The sequence below is a fragment of the Eublepharis macularius genome, chromosome 13, assembly GCF_028583425.1.
Source record: "Eublepharis macularius isolate TG4126 chromosome 13, MPM_Emac_v1.0, whole genome shotgun sequence".
Lineage (NCBI taxonomy): Eukaryota > Metazoa > Chordata > Lepidosauria > Squamata > Eublepharidae > Eublepharis > Eublepharis macularius.
Genome location: NC_072802.1, coordinates 52,230,098 through 52,246,064, shown reverse-complemented (window position 1 = coordinate 52,246,064; position 15,967 = coordinate 52,230,098). Strand labels below are relative to the sequence as shown.

General features: G+C 44.8%; 2 protein-coding genes across 3 annotated transcripts in view; both read left to right on the top strand.

Moving 5' to 3' along the window:
• The window catches only part of SRRM4 (serine/arginine repetitive matrix 4), a 162,755-nt gene extending 158,599 nt beyond the window's left edge, over positions 1-4,156 (top strand). The window contains exon 13 of the mRNA XM_054996159.1: positions 3,883-4,156. Within this exon, the coding sequence (XP_054852134.1) occupies positions 3,883-4,156 (274 nt within the window). The remainder of the gene's footprint in view (positions 1-3,882) is intronic.
• Positions 4,157-13,632: 9,476 nt separating this feature from the next.
• Positions 13,633-15,967, top strand: part of HSPB8 (heat shock protein family B (small) member 8) — a 41,080-nt gene continuing 38,745 nt past the window's right edge. Inside the window, exon 1 of one of the 2 annotated variants that reach the window (XM_054996163.1) lies at positions 13,633-13,815. The gene's annotated coding sequence lies outside the window, so the exon portion shown is untranslated. Of the gene's footprint in view, positions 13,820-15,967 lie in introns of both variants that reach the window. The other variant, XM_054996161.1, reaches the window with a different exon arrangement.

Sequence of the window (15,967 nt, the reverse complement as noted above, 5' to 3'; positions counted from 1 at the left end):
GATCCACATTTCCTTTCTATGCTATTGCTACCTCCTCTTTCTCCTCCTTCTTCTGCCATCGCTGCCCCATCATGGCCTTGGCCGTTTCACTCCCTCTCTTCTTCTCTCCTCACCAACTGTCTCCTGCCACCTCTTTCCCCCCCAGCCTACCTCTGCCTTCTTACTCCCTCCCACCATTGCCCTGTTGTCCTCTTTTCCCCAACCCTCTTGCACTGCTTTCTCTCTTTCTCCTTGGCCATCCTTAACTTTTTAAATTGCCTGGTTGTAATAGTGACTATTAATTGCAAGATCTTGGCTGGCGTTTTTGCTTGTTTGTTTCAGTTATGAGCCCCATGCAGGCACAAACCTTACTTCTCTAATTTTCAGTTTGTAAAAAAAAAAATTAACTTTTCAGCTGGGTGTTAGCAGACTTGAGGGGTCCCCTGGGTTTATACAAACATTCTCCCAATCTGTCCCTGATTTCTTGATCCATACTCTGCAGCCAGGTTCAGAATTAGGTATATCAGTGTTCCCCAACCTGTGGGTCAGGACCCAGAAGTGGGTCGTGAAGCCTGTGAAAGTGAGGCCTGCCCTCCCTAATGGCTTCCCCTACCCCCTTTTTTCTGGCCTCTTCCTCCATGTCAGCTTTCAATTTCCCACTTCCCCACTTAGCAACAATAACGAGAGGGACACATTTTCCTATGTAGAATAATATTTCTGTAGGAATATCATCATGTGTGATTCTGCATAAGAACCAATTTCAGTGCTTAATTTGAGGCAAGACTTTAACCTGTTTTTTAGAAACTAAGACTTGACCTGGGAAACAGTGTCTTCCATGTCATACATTAGCTGGCAACTTTTTCTTTACTGCATATTCATGTTGATTGATAAACAATCAAGTAAAATGCGTCATGATGGTTACTTGAGTGAGTTTCTTAGAATCTTAAAGGGGATTAGAAGGAGTAAACCAGAATATAGACTTCATATGCAAAGAATGCTACTTGCCTGGAATTGGATATGATGGTTGTTGGTTTCTCAAAAACATCTGGTTGGCCACTGTAGAAAAGGGAATGCGGGACTAGATGGGTGCCAAGGTCATATTTCGCTTAGGGTGCCAGAAAACCTTGGGCCAACTCTGGGTGGGTCACTGCACCAAGTAAATGTGTACTTGTGGATCACTATCCAGATGGTTGGGAACCACTAAGATACATGATGCAACTTTATAATCCTCTGCTATGCCTCCTCTTTTTTAAAAATCTTGCGATCCCCAGAGACTTCCAGATACCAGTTTCCATCAGTGAGGCCAAGAGATGTAGCAGACACACTTCCATCATCCCTGGTTTCACCTCACAGCTCTCTCAAGCTGCCTGCTGCCATCAGAGGAAGAAGGGGCAGCAGCCAAGGAACCCTTCACTGCACGTGGATCAAAGAGCACATTTTTATTGTATTATTGGGCCTTTTCACATGGAGGCTTTCCCATGGTGTGGGTGCTGACCTTCTTCTCCCTCTCCTGTCAGCTGAAAAAAGCTGCCAGCATTTGAAAGCAGCTTTTTTCAGCTGATGGGAGGGGAATTCTCCTCTTGTCAGTTGAAAATAGCTGCAGTGTTTGAAAGCAGCAACACTTTTCTTGCATGGTGAGAAAAGTGTTGCTGCTTTCAAATGCCCCCCCCTTCATCTGAGTGGAGTGGGGAAGGGGGGGTCCCTCCTCTCCCTCCCCTTGGCTGAAAAAAGCAGGGCGTTTGAAACAGCAACACTTTTCTTGTTGCTGCTTTCAAACCCCAGCAGCTTTTTTCAGCTTACAGGAGGGGGATTCCGCTCCCATCAGCTGTAAAGTGGCCAGCATTTGAAAGCAACACTTTTCTTGCCATTTGCAAACTGCAAGAATAGTACGGCATTGAGCTTCAGTGTCCTCCATAAAGATTCCCAAATCTTGCTGCTTCAGGATTCGTGTTATCCCAAATTGTTTTCCCACTTTGGGTGCACACCTCTAGTGCTGACCTACAGTATTTTTGCTCTGAGCTTTCCTCATGTTTTTCATTTGTTGTCTTTCCATGTTTTCTTTGTCATTTCTTCATGCTTTCTCAAACACCTTTGATCCTATTTGAGAAAACACAGAAAAACAATGAAGGGACACCCAATGGATGTGAGAAAGCTTGGGAGAAAAAACACTGTAGGTCAGCACCCAAACCATGGGAAAACCTCCAAGTGAAAAGATTTTTTTAACTGGTAACGATACAGGTTTTTAATTATTTTTTTTTTTTTAGAAGCCAGGTTTTGGCTGGCTTTTGAAGAAGGACAAAAATATGATAAAGAAGCAATATATTTCATTTTACTTGCTAGTCAGTAAATATCTTACAAGATAGCATCTTAGGTTCGGTCTTATTTAATTGCAATGTATGTAATAAATAACGACAGTTTCTGGAAAACAGAGATCACTTCTCCATTTCTTTAGTGATTTAAACCCATCACTTTCTCCTTGTGTGCAATTTGCAGAACTTTAATCAGCCATTTCATCACCACAGGTGGTGAAGCGTCTTTCTTCCATTGTTTAGCGGAGACAATTTTTGCAGGCGTCAAAACACTGAATGACATTAATTTTAACCCACTCCCCCCCTTTCCAATAGTGACCACTTGCAAAGTAATTCAAAGCCAATGTTGAAAGATCAACATTCAACCTACTTTTTACCTGACAGACATTCTGGACAAATTTGGCTTAAATATCACATACTGAAATCCAGAAGCAGGATTGTGTTTCAGCTCAGGAATATAGATCTCAAATTGTTCATGTTAACTGGCATTGTCAACTACTAGAATTCAATTGAAGTTTGATCTTTTAGCCTTTCTTCTCAATTATTTTGATGAAGATTATCAAGTAGCCATTAAATTGATGCTGCAAGTTGCTGCAAAGATTGATTTTGGAGGAAATTAACTACTTCAGCAGTATTGGAATTACTTATTAAAATGTTGTTTTTTGCTGGAACTGAACAAAGTATGAAAAAGAACTGGTATATATAAGCAAGTAACAGTTGTGGATAAACAGATTCTCTTTTATCTGGTTGGGGGGGCATTCTAGATGTATTAATATTCCATCAGAAAGACACTTGCTTTTTTGGTTATGTGTATTAATCATTATTAAGTACCATCAATTGCAACCCATTTATGTGACTCTTCATGGGATTTTCAAGGCAATCAACTCACACTTGGTTTGCCATTGCCTGCCTCTGCATAGCGGCCACAGTCTTCCTTGGTGGTCTCCCATCCAAGTACTAACTATTACCAACCCTGCGTAGCTTCCAAGCTTGGGGTAGTCTGCGCCAGGGGTCATTTTGTAGAAAAAGAGCTGGAGGAACTCATTAGCATAACTGATTTGCTTATGCCACACCCCCTGACATCACCTATCCTGGCTGTTTTGGAACCAATCCTGGCCATTCAGGGCCGAAATTGGGCCCAAAATGGCAAAAAGGGGCTGAAAATGGCTGAAAAGGGGCCCAAAATGGTCAGGAGTGGGCTACTGCTGAGTGGGAGAGTGATCCACCACCTGTCAGAGGCCTGATCCAGGCCATTTTGCCCCAATCCAGGCTGAAACGGGCCCAAAATGGCTGGGAGTCAGGTGGGCGGAGCCACCTGACATGGGACCTCTTTGGGCAACTGGCGGAACTGTGTTCCTGCGCGTTCCCCCTTGAAATGAGCCCTGCTCTGCGCTATACAGCCTCCTATGTGTTTTACTTAATAATAAAATAACAATATTAAAACCTCATAGAACACAAAATACAAATAACAAATAATCAGTGCATGCTCAGCTAATGTACAAGCATCTGGAGAAGATTTGAACATTAATATTCACAGAACATGATTTATAGGAATGTATTCACTCAATTGACATTCTCCTTTTTTCCCCTGCAGTGCTCGGAAACGTCCCATCCCCTACTACAGACCCAGCCCTTCCTCCTCCTCATCCCCCAGCAGTGCAAGCAGCTATTCCTCTTGGTACAGCAACTTCAGCCACTCTCCCAGCCGCAGCCGCAGCCACTCCAGCGACAGGACCAGCCGTAGCAGGAGCTGGAGCAGCAGGAGCTGCAATGGGGGCCGTAGCCGTAGCTCAGGGGCAAGGAACAGCCGTCGAAGCTGCAGCAGGAGTTCTGAATCAGCAGGCAGTTGCGACAGCATGCGGCGTTAGCAGCTGTCCTGCACCCAGGGGCTGGACAGGCTTTCCTTTTCTCCTCCTACTCCAAGTCGACCAGTTGCCTTTCTCTAAGGGCAAAACCAAATGGCAGTTTCCATGATGACCGGACCCAAAACAACTTTACATGGTAATTGAGCAAATGGAGAGTGCCTCCTTTTGCTTGTAAAGCTAGCCATGCAGCTGGTGCCTGTCAATTGTGGACCAGTGGGCAACCAGTGCAAGCTGGATCACCTGGCACATTTCTCCTGCAAGGACTGGAAAGGCTGAAACAGCACAATCCAGTCTTTAAAGGTCCCACCAGCTTGCTGTGCCCTCCTCTCGTAATTGGGCCTCTACCCTAGTCCCCCTCACTGCTCAGGAGGTCATGTAGCTAGCTCATGCTGCTCCCAAAGAAGGGAGGATTGCTTTGCTGTCTCACCTGCTAGGACTCTCTTCTCTCTCCTCTGACTGGTGGCAGCCATGTCTTCATACCGTCGCTGCCACCCTTCAAGTAAGTTCCATACCATTGTGGTGGTTGCTTGGACCCACCTGTGAGGGGACATTATCTTTCCCAGTAAACTAAACAATTACAGAAGTATTCCTTTGTAGTGAGTGATCAAGGAAGCGATTGTTAACAAATTTGTTAAAAGTTTTCTAGCCTGGGACGTCAAACTGCTGTTTCTTGGGTTAAGAGAGCCTCAGCATCCAAGCCATTGCACACATTTGATATAAACATGGTTCCTTTCCTTGGATTACTTTGAATAATTCCAAGGGCTTGAATGTGTCAGAGGCCATTTTGATTTTCTCAATAGACTGAAGAAACCAGTGTTAATAATAATAATAATATTCAGTTTATATATTGCCCTTCAGGACAACTTAATGCTACACTCAAAGCAGTTTACAAAGTGTGTTATTTTCCTCACAACAATTACCCTGTGAGGTAGGTGGGGCTGAGAGAGCTCTGAGAGAACTGTGACTGATTCAAGGTCACCCAGCTGGCTTCAAGCAGAGGAGCGGGGAATCAAACTCAGTTCTCCAGATTAGAGTCCTGCTGCTCTTAACCACTACACCAAACTGGCTCTCTGTTAGCACTCTGTTCTGTAAGGCTAAGATGTTGCTCAGCTCAGAACATCCCATTCAGTTTTGGACATTGTAGTTCACAAAGGCCGTTCCCACATGGCTTACCTGAACCCGGAACGCTGCGCAGCATGCCAAAAAACCTGCGGAAGATCGCGTTTTCTCTCGTGAGTTTTGCGCGATGTTGCGCAACATCGTGCAAAACTTGCGAGAGAAAATGCGATCTTCCATGTTTTTTTCAGCATGCTGCACAGCGTTCCGGGTTCAGGTAAGCCGTGTGGGAATGGCCAAAGAGTGTTGGAAAATAGAAGATTCAGAGGATTTGCTCGCATCTGATCCATAAAAGCAAATTGGTTTAGGCCCTATCAAATTCAAAGTGTAGGTATCGTAAAACATGGAAATTTAGATTAGCAAATCCCATGGGTCACTTCCAAATTCGTGATCTGAGTCAGCTTGTTTCCCATCTTACTATCTGAGAAAAAAAATTCTAATCAATAATGATGGCTACCTCTGTTGGCCCTCTTACAGTAAATCCTGCTTACCATATCTATATAAATATTTATATACTACTTTTTGGACAAACACTCGGCAGTTTCCAAAAATATATAGATACAACTGTAAACATTAAAACATTGCAACCACCAACATTAATCACCACTGTAGACTTAGATCCAGAGGAGTTAGCCGTATTAGTCTGTAGTAGAGATGGGCACAAACCTGAATATGAACTAAAAAAATGCACGAACCAGCCCGGTTCATGGTTCGTGAACCAGTGGTTCATGGAAGCTTGTTTCTATGAACTTCCGCAATCTGGTCTACTGGTTCGTTTGGATCGTTTTAAAGCAGCAATGCCCCTTGGGGCATTTAAACCTGTGGATCAGCTGCTTGTTGGGGAGATCCCCGACAAGCAGCTGATCATTTAAACAACGGGGCTTGGCTGGCCGGCCAGGAGTTCCCGGTGAGTTAGCCAAGCCCCACCCGCAGTTTAAATGGCCATTTCCCCGCTGCTTGAAGCGGCGTGGAAATGGCCATTTAAACTATGGGTGTGGCTTGGCCAGCCAGCCGGGAGTTCCTGGCTGGCCAGCCAAGCCCCACTGTTTAAATGGCCATTTAAAGAGCAGGTGGGGTTTGGCTGCCCGGCCAGGAACTCCCGGGTGGCCAACCAAGCCCCACCCACAGTTTAAATGGCCATTTCCCCGCTGCTGGGAGCGGCCATTTAAACAGCTCGTTTAATTGATCAGCTGCTTGTCGGAGATCTCTCCGACAAGCAGCTAATCTGGGGGTTTAAATGCCCCTTTCCCTGCCACTGCTAAGCAGCCAGAAAGGGGCATTTAAACCCAATGAACCACGAACTGGTTCATGAACTTTCCCCAGTTCATGGGAGTTCGTGGTTCCTGATTCATGAAAATGCCACAAACTGGTTCGTGCCCATGTCTAGTCTGTAGTTGCAAAATCGTAAAGAGTCCAGTAGCACCTTTAAGACTCAGCAACTTGTTTGTATCATGAGCTTTTGAGAACCACAGCTCTCTTCATCTGCATCTGAGGAAGAGAGCTGTGGTTCTCGAAAGCTTATGCTACAAATGTGTTGGTGAATCTTAAAGGTGCTACTGGACTCTACTACTTTGCACCTTAGACTTGTTTCCAAAGGCTTTTTACAATAACTCACCCTTACTTTCTTCCCCTTGAAGATTGTCAGAGACCCCTTCCTGCACTTCCCCTAGGAGTAAACGTTTAAGTCAGCTATATTTGTTTGTTCATGCATCTTTCCTAATTTATGTATAAAGCAGAGGCTGGATGGATCTTTACATACCAAAAGAGGCATTGAATCCTCCTCTGTGGTTTATCCCTAAGACCCATGGCCTCAACCACCTTTTCCCTGACTTCTGGTACTGGATATAGCATGCATCTGGACTACAGATCTCTGGCCTGCTATTGTGCATGTATTGGCCTATGATGAGACACTGACCAATGCAATGTTGTATAGGTAAGTTCTTCTGTCCCTCCAATGTCACATTTAAATCAGGCTAGAGTGCCTGGAGGCTAGGTCATAAGGATTCAACTCCTCTCACTTGCACACTTTTGTTCTAAAAAGCTACCAATTGTCAACATGAAAGCAAAAGCCATGTAATTTGTCTGTTTGCTTAAAACATTTGTATGCCACCTGTTCAGAGACCTGCTCGAGGAGGCAGGCGAAGGCCGAATCCACACTTACCAGCACAGTGCTAAGCAGGCAGAGTGAGAGCGTTTTTCTGGCGTGTTTTATGATGTCATTGCACCACAAGAGCGGCATCATGGCGCGATGATGTCATAAATCACTCCAGAAAGACGCTCTCACTCTGCCTGCTTAGCGCTGTACCGGTAAGTGTGGATTCGGCCAAAGTAAAACAATATCAAATCATAAAAATATAAAATGTTTAAAATTCACAGCCATTAAAAACCCAGCCAATAAAAACAACCTAAGAAATAAAACCGTGGCTCTTCCTGTCTCCTCTAGTTTAGCCAAGTAGAGATACCAGCAGCAGAACCAGTAATGTTGTGCTGGGACTCTACTTGTCACTGAGCCTACTGTGGCCTCACTCCACTGAAGTTGTGTGCCAAATGCTGGATTAGTTATGGAAAGGAGCTCCATGACTGTAGTTCTCAAATTCAGGTCCTCCCAAAGTAATTTATTGTAAGGGGGTGTTATGTGCCCGTCAAGTCACTTCTGACTTACGGTGACCTATGAATTGATGACCTCCAAAACATCCTATCATTGACAGCTTTGCTCAGATTTTGCAAACTGAAGGCCACGGCTTCCTTTTTAGAGCCAATCGATCTTATGTTGTGTCTTCCTCTTTTACTACCGCCTTCAACTTTTCCTAGCATTATTGTGTTTGATTTGATCTAGAACCCATTTATTTGTCTTTTTGGCAGTTCATGGTATCCATAAAACTCTCCTCCAGCACCATGTTTTGAAAGAATCAATTTTTCCTGTCAGCTTTTTGACAGGAAAGTAATAATACAGTGATAATAAAGTAATTTATTAAGCGATTAAAATGCATGTGATTTGACAGTGGAGATGGTGCAGAGCAAAAGAGCACTTGCAGATGGGAAATAAGAAAAGGAAAGGAACCAAGCAGACGTTCCTTCCGTCTTTAGCAATTGACAAAAAAATATATAGTTTTCTTCTACTCATTTTCACTGCATTTCACAGTCTCACTTCCTACTGTGACGTGGCTATTGGAGGCTGGCAACACTCGGCTAACATTTCAGTAGCAGAATGAGCCACCCTCACAAATACTGTACGGGGAGAACTGATCCTTGTAGAAAGTAGAAGAGACGACTTTGTTTTTTAAAAATAGTGTAAATAGAAGCAAATAGCTTGATTGGTTTCCTTTATTTATTGGGGGACATGTCAGAACAAAACCCCATGTTGCATACCCTCACACACTGCTTGAAGAATATGAGGCAGGGAAATGTGTGGCTCGGTGGACCCCAGCAGGACAACTGTCCATAGCCATATTATTCCATGGCAGCTAAAATCTCCTCGGTTTCCCCCAGTCAGCCAGTACATTGTATATTTCTAAGTTATTTATTGATTACTGTAATTATTTATTATCTTTGGAATTCTGTGTGGGAATGAGTGTGAACTGGTTATTGTGGTTAATTTATAACCAGTTTTAAGGAATGTTAAGTTATTGGGGGGGGGGGCTATTTTGTTTCATTTAACACAGGGATGAACAACTGGGATCCCAGAAGCTTCATCCAGGTGACGCTTTGCTACTTACCTGTTGCTCCCTGTTTTCCTCATGCCACCCCGTCTCAAATCAAAAGCTGCTGTCTTTGTTCAGGGAATAGCTCGGCGTAGACATGCGCTGACTTAGCTTGTCCCTTTTCCCGCACAAAATGAGATGATGCCACAGAGGTCTTGGGGATAATGTGACAGCTTCAGAAGCAGTGCCTCAAGTGATGCTTCAGCAGGCTAACATGGCCTGAGATGGCCAGCCCACCAAGCCCTTTCACCAAGCAAGGTCCAAACCCACCCACCCTGTCATCCAAGTTGATCATCCCTGATTTAATATATCTGTGCTACTTTCCTAGCATGAGTGAGAGCCAAGCTACACGTGACACCAAACACAGGTTGGACACTTGTCAACTTCCCTCAAGTTTTGATGGGAAATGTAGGCATCCTGGTCTTGCAGCTGTAATTGAGAGCCAAGCTGTAAAACCAGGATGCCTACATTTCCCATCAAAACTTGAGGGAAGCTGACAAGTGTCCAACCTGTGTAAGGCATCACTTGTAGCTTGGCTCTGAGTTTGGTGTGGGGTGTTATATAGAGTTGCTGTTGGGCAGGCACCACTGCTCATGTTAACAATGCTGGAGAGGAAAGGAAAAGAGGGAGGAACTGAGACACAGAATTCAAACAAGTCCAGTTGGGCAGCGCGTGGATGAGATGGAGGCTAAACTGGCATCAGTGGAACCACTCAAGGAGATCCTTACATTTATTCGGTCCTTGTTGATAGGGAAATATTACCATCTGACACGTGTCCGTCCAAGTGGCCTCTGCTAACTCTAAAGGTTATTAGAGTAAGACTAGCCTGTTTTACAAGCTGACAAGTCTGGCACTTATCAAATATTTCAATATAAAAGTACAGGTTAAAAAAAAACAGGATAGAGGACCACTATGACAGCAGCAAATGATACCAGCTGCAAGGGCAGGAGTACCAAGTCCAAGAACCACTGAGTTCGCTGGGACTAGAACAGCAGCCTTCTCCACATCCAGATTAATATTCCTTGGCAGTTTCACTCTCTTTCTCTTTCTGTCCTACGATTGTGAAATATATTTATATATTTGTTTGTTCTTTCATTTCAAGTTATAATCAATGTGTTTCTGACTCCAGTCAGTGGGTATTATTTTTGCTATGCACTGTATATCTAAGGAGAAACAGATAAGATGTCTCCTCTTATTTATTATTTATTCCTTTGTATTTATTTGGGGATTGCTTTCTTTAATGACAATGGTCCTGCCACTGGGTTTCTTGCAGACGGATTACCAAAAACTGGGGGGAGGGGGGGAACTGACCCTCTGCACCCAACAGAATGTCCTCAGAAAAAGAAATTTGAGTCTAGCAAGAAACGCTCGACCTAGGCAGAGAACCTCCAAAACAAATGTCTGGACCCAAGGCATTCTCTGCAACACCATCCATATCTTGTGGCTGAAGCCTCCAAGGAAGAACGCACTGGAAAAGGCTTAGGAGGAACAGTTGTCAACTCATTTTCAGAAAGCATCTTCATTTTGCTTAACAGAAGAGAGATGCTGGACTCGGAGGAGGCATTTCCTGCAGCATTTCCTGAGTTATAGGCGAGCACTCCCTGCCTGAACACACACAAACTTCGGGCAAATTCCCACACAAACCTCCTGACAAGAACCGCAATTGTTCAAGATTCTTTAGCCCTGCAAGAATTCCCCAAGGCAAGTTCATGTAATATTAACTGCAATATTCTAGAACAAAATTAGAAATGAAAGCAAAGCAGGGTGAGGGATCATGGTGGTGAGGGGGAAATGCATTTCCCTTGTTTTCTCATGATGGATGGTGGTTCCTGAGCCCCTTGGCAATCTTATTCATTGGACTTCAGATTTTACAAACTACCTTTTGATCTGGCTGTATTCTTAGTCTTCCTGGAGAATTTTCATACATACACACACGCTCGAAAGTACAATAAAAGATCCAGCAGTGTTTCATTCTCACAACTTGTTTCTGTCTGTTTCTGTTTCTCAGAAGCCCTTCAAATGCATCAGTGCATAAATAGTACTGTTTTAACATTGTTATAATAGCACTCTTTGGGGTGTGGTGGTGGAGTGTGCCCTCAAGTCAGAGTTGACTTATGGCAACCCCTGGTGGGGTTTTCATGGCAAGTGACTAACAGAGTGGCTTGCCTGCAGCCCTGGTCTTCATTGGAGGTCTCCCATCCAGTTACTAACCAAGGTCAACCATGCTTAGCTTCTGAGATCTGACAAGATCGGCTCACTTGGGCTATCCAGGTCAGGGCACTGTTTGAGGTAGCATTATAGTAAATCACTGTTCAAGCTTTTGATACCCCCTTTCGGTGAATACGCATGATTACTTCCCTCATCCTACTCCCCAGCATAGGATTTCAGCTGATGTTAAAATTTCAAATGCAGAATTACATTGTGCATTTACATGAGAAGTTGCACTGTGATATCTCAGTAAACAAGGGACCTGTTGCATAATCATGCCTTTTCATCTTTCTCTGTACATCTGCAAGAGTCAAACTGATGTTTGAACTTGAAACACAGAACTGTGTCCTGAACATGAATACCAAGTTTCATTGGGATATCTCAATGCTCAAAGCAGATATTGCATCATAGTGAATTTTATATGAGCACCTCCACACACAGACACACACACCAGCTGGTGTTTGCCCTTCAAACACAGATTGTAAGGGTGGTGAAAACTCAGGCAGTCTCTACCAGCTAAGGATTAAGGAGGAGCACATGCCTGTTCTTTTTACAAGCAAAGCACAGGGAAAGATGGGGCAGTATTTAATGTTATAAAATAGTGTACTGCTGCATGTTTTTTAGCAACGTGCTTTCTGACAGGTTTACAGTTGCTTTTCAGCACTATGACCAGAATTCATACTTTTTAAAGTTTTTCTCTGGATCTTCTCATCTCTGCCATTCCCATAAGTGCTTGGCGTTATTAATTATCCCCAGAGTCTTGGCACTCATTGGATAGTTCAAAGCAGTGGAAGGTGAGAGCTGGTCTTCCTAAAGAGCTATTATACAGCCTTTGTGCTTTCCCCAAGAGTCTCTCTACACAAGACATCTCACAGGGATCTTGTGTCAAAGACTGTACACTTGTTCTCCCATTGTGGACACATACGCACTGCTAGGGAGACAAGAATATACTTTCATATAAGACCGCACTTGAGCATCCCCGTGTAAGATGTCTTGTGTAGAGAGGCTTCTACGGATAAATGGGCTAGATAATGTTTTAAGAAAAGCTGAAAACTTAAGGAAGATTCCTGGAATAATTGTGAGGGGGGAGGATCCCCAGACTATTCCCCATGGTTGTGGTCTTGCTCCTATGTGGTATGCATTGCTTCATTTAACTTGTGGATCTCAATACTAATTACTAATCCTTGAAATCAAAGTCTGGCTCTTAGATCGGGCACTTGGATGGAATCCAGCAGAGTTGAGTGGGTCTGTGGAACTTAGGCAAAGCCAACCCTAGCACACACAGGATTTCATTCACTCTCACTTGATTCCCCTGCTTATTACATCACATGTCCCACATGACTTTTATCCAGGCAGGATCCGTGCTTCCAAGCATAGCCTTTTGGGGGACTCGTTTCTCCTTTTTTCACCAATGGAAAAGCTTGTTGGATCCTGCCAAGGAACATGTCTAAGCTCATACATGCTTCCAAACTGGCACACTAGGATCTATAAATTTATTATTTATTCCTGCCCCATAGAAGCAAATAAAAACAAAACCGATCTGTTTGGGATTTGGTATTTACCGATCTTGTGTTTTGTTTTTGTTCAGGGCATTTATGATACCAGAGTCACTCACAGGCACAGAGTTTGTTGACAGACACTCAAGTTGTAAATTTCCCCACATTTTTTTTTAAAAAGAGGGGACATGAAAGCAACACTAGTCACAATGTAGGGCCGATTCCAGATGACTAACCTTAAGGCGTTTCATGCCGCCCTCTTCCGGATCGCGATGGGGAAAATGCGAAATATCGCGTTTCCTCACACGAGTTTTGCGCGTCGTCGCGCAAAACTCGTGTGAGGAAACGCAATATTTCGCATTTTCCCCGTCGCGATCCGGAAGAGGGCGGCATGAAACGCCTTAAGGTTAGTCATCTGGAATCTGCCTAGGTCAGTGCTGCCACCATTACAAGGGAAAAGGAATTATTTGCGCTATTTGTTGCAGCTATTGAATCCTTGACAGGTGCCCCCTGCTCATCACCCCCCACCCCCACCCCCAGTACCCCAGGTGGTTATCTGATAGTTTGGGTAGTATCCTGGAAGTGAGACAAAGCCTGGCACAAAAACAGTCTATTCACCAAAGCTGAAAGAATCTCCTTGCCCGCTAGCTTGAAAGCCTAGCTGGGGCTCTCCTCTAATCAGGTGGCCACCATAATCTGTATAAATCAGGTGCTACCCAGCTGGCTGTGTGGGACAAGTTATGGTTGAGAGCAGCAAGTGCAGTTCCTTCCTCTAGCCTCAGAGTGTCAGGGTCACCAGTCAGACTCAGGAACCACAGGCCTTCCCAGAGCTGGACAGGAGCCACAGCATTTCTGTTTTAAAAACCAGATGCCTCCTGGGGCCCGGCTTGCTTCCCTGGCTCTCTGCCTTGCTCCACCCCTGCCCACTGAGAACACAGCTTGCCGTGGCTGCGTGCCCAGGGAAGCAGAGGACACTGCAAAAGGTTTCTCTCTGCATTGCTGAGTTGCCAGAGAAGTGAAGGTCTGTGCCTGCCTGACTCAGCTCCGCAACTGCCATTGCCGGGTTGGAAGCCGGAGCCCCAAAGCCTACTGGGCAGCACCAGGAAACGGGACATCGCCAGGACCCTCCTGCCAGAGCACTGTGGGTAAGACACTGCTAAAGCAAGGGTGCTTCAGGTTGCAGGAGGGAACAGGCTTCACTAACTGTACCTGTCTCCCAAGTATTGGCACATTTTCCCCACTTCCCCAAGTGGTGAGAACCTCCAGGTTTTGTTTCTGAGCGTTCGGTTTCTTTTTAATAAAAGAGGACCTAAGAATCCTCATGGCTTGTCATATTTGCAAATGTACCAGCAGAGCAGATAGAGGCAAAGAGGCACTCTCAATGTGGGCAAAGGATCCTCTGGATAGCACCTGGGGCAGTTTTCCCCAAGACCTCTCTCCCCAGTTCCAGATAACTCTGGTCAGAAAGCTCCGCTTGCACTCTCTCTGCCTCGGTCTCCTCCCTGTCTCTGCCAGCTTGCTGTTTTTGCTGACTCCCTGCTCCTCCTTTCACCTACTTCAAGTTCTAATGGGTATCTCATTGAAAAACACCAAAGAGCTCCTCAGCCATCAAGGAACCACTTTTTAACCATGAGTTCCCCTATGGAACAGCAAACAGGCAGAGCTGAGCTAGATTTTCTTCCCCCTATCCAGCACTTTTTAGCCCTTTAAAGACCTTCCCTCCTTTCCCTGCTGATGCATGCTGTAATGTTTGCAGCATAACTCAATAGGGAAAGGGGGATTTTCAGGACAAGGGTGGGGAAATCGCTGTTTTGTCTGCACTTTTGTACAGGTGTGATGAGCGAAAGGGGGAGCAGCGGGGTGAGGCAGCATTGTGGCTGCTGTGAGATGCTCAGCAATGGGAGGCTGACTTATTGTTACTGCTATGGCAGGGGTGCGTTTTTGTGCCCCCATGAGAATGCAGACTTCACCTCCATGGAATGCCCCCTCATTATTTTCCTCCCATACCTCAATGAAAACCAGCATGAGGCTCTGAAAATTCTGAGGAGGGTTTCTTCTTCAAAGGGCCAGTTTTCCTGAGGTGCGAGGCACTTTGAGCCAGGTTTACCATAGTCCGCTGCCTTTAAAATAGAGAGAGAAAGTCTACCACGTTGTACATGCAGCTTATTTGCCAGTTTGTGTTTGAAATGCTTAGATGCTTATTTTGCATAGGAACCTTTCCAGCTCTCCCCACTGAGGAGGCAACATGATTTAGAGACTCAGGTTCAAATCCCCATTCTGTCACAGATGCTCGGTGAGGGTCCGTGAGCATGTCATGCTGTCTCACCCTAACCTACTTCCCAGAGTGGGGGTTGTGGGGATAGAATGGAGGAAGTGAGAATGATGTCGTAAATTGCTTTGGGTCTCATTGGGGTGAAAAACCAAGATATACTCTAAATAAATAAATAGATCCTGGTGAGCTAGTGTCACGTGGCTCATCTCGACCCAACCCTTACTCTCTTTCTGAAGACTACGGACAGGATGTGACTAAAGCCTCTTGTTTCCTCCATTCGAAGGAAACTGCTGGTGGACTTTGTCATATCAAAAGAGAAGCAGACCAAACAGCTATATGTTTATGTGGTTTGGTTCCAATAACCATTTGCTAGGCTGAGTTTTAAAAGTAGCCATTTGGCAAGCCTGCATCCCATTTAGCAGGAGAACCCTGGAATTATGTACAGAAATGGCCCAGCCTACTGTGTTGCGGCTGCACCTATGAGTAGAGGCTGTGCCAGAGCAGCACATACTTAAGTCATGGGTTTTCAAATGAGATTGTGCTCTTATAGTAGTCTTGGAGACGCCTGCTGGGAGAACTTGTCATTCATAAAAGACTTTGCAATATATGGGGCCTACATGGTATGTCTCCCCCTACCCTGAAAATGCCCTCTTGCAAGTACTGTTGTTCCTGTGATTCTGCCTTTCTCCTTTAGCCAGGCCCAGTTAGTACTAGATCCTTCCATCTCTGTCCCTGCAGCTTCTGTAAAGGAACTAATAACACTCTAATATTCAACTGGCCCTTGTTTAGCAAAAGCAGCAAAACTGGGCCACCTACAGAAGAGGTGGCATCTCTTATCGACACAAGGAACTCTCAGATTAAGCAGAAAACAATGACTTTGGCTTAATCAAGAGGGGGAGACCCAGAGTGAGGAAGACTAAATACGCTCTAGAAGCAACAGAATGTTGAGAGTGGCTAATGGGAGCGCACATTACAAAGTCCATCTGGTGGACATGTGACCACCACCACGACTTTGAATCAA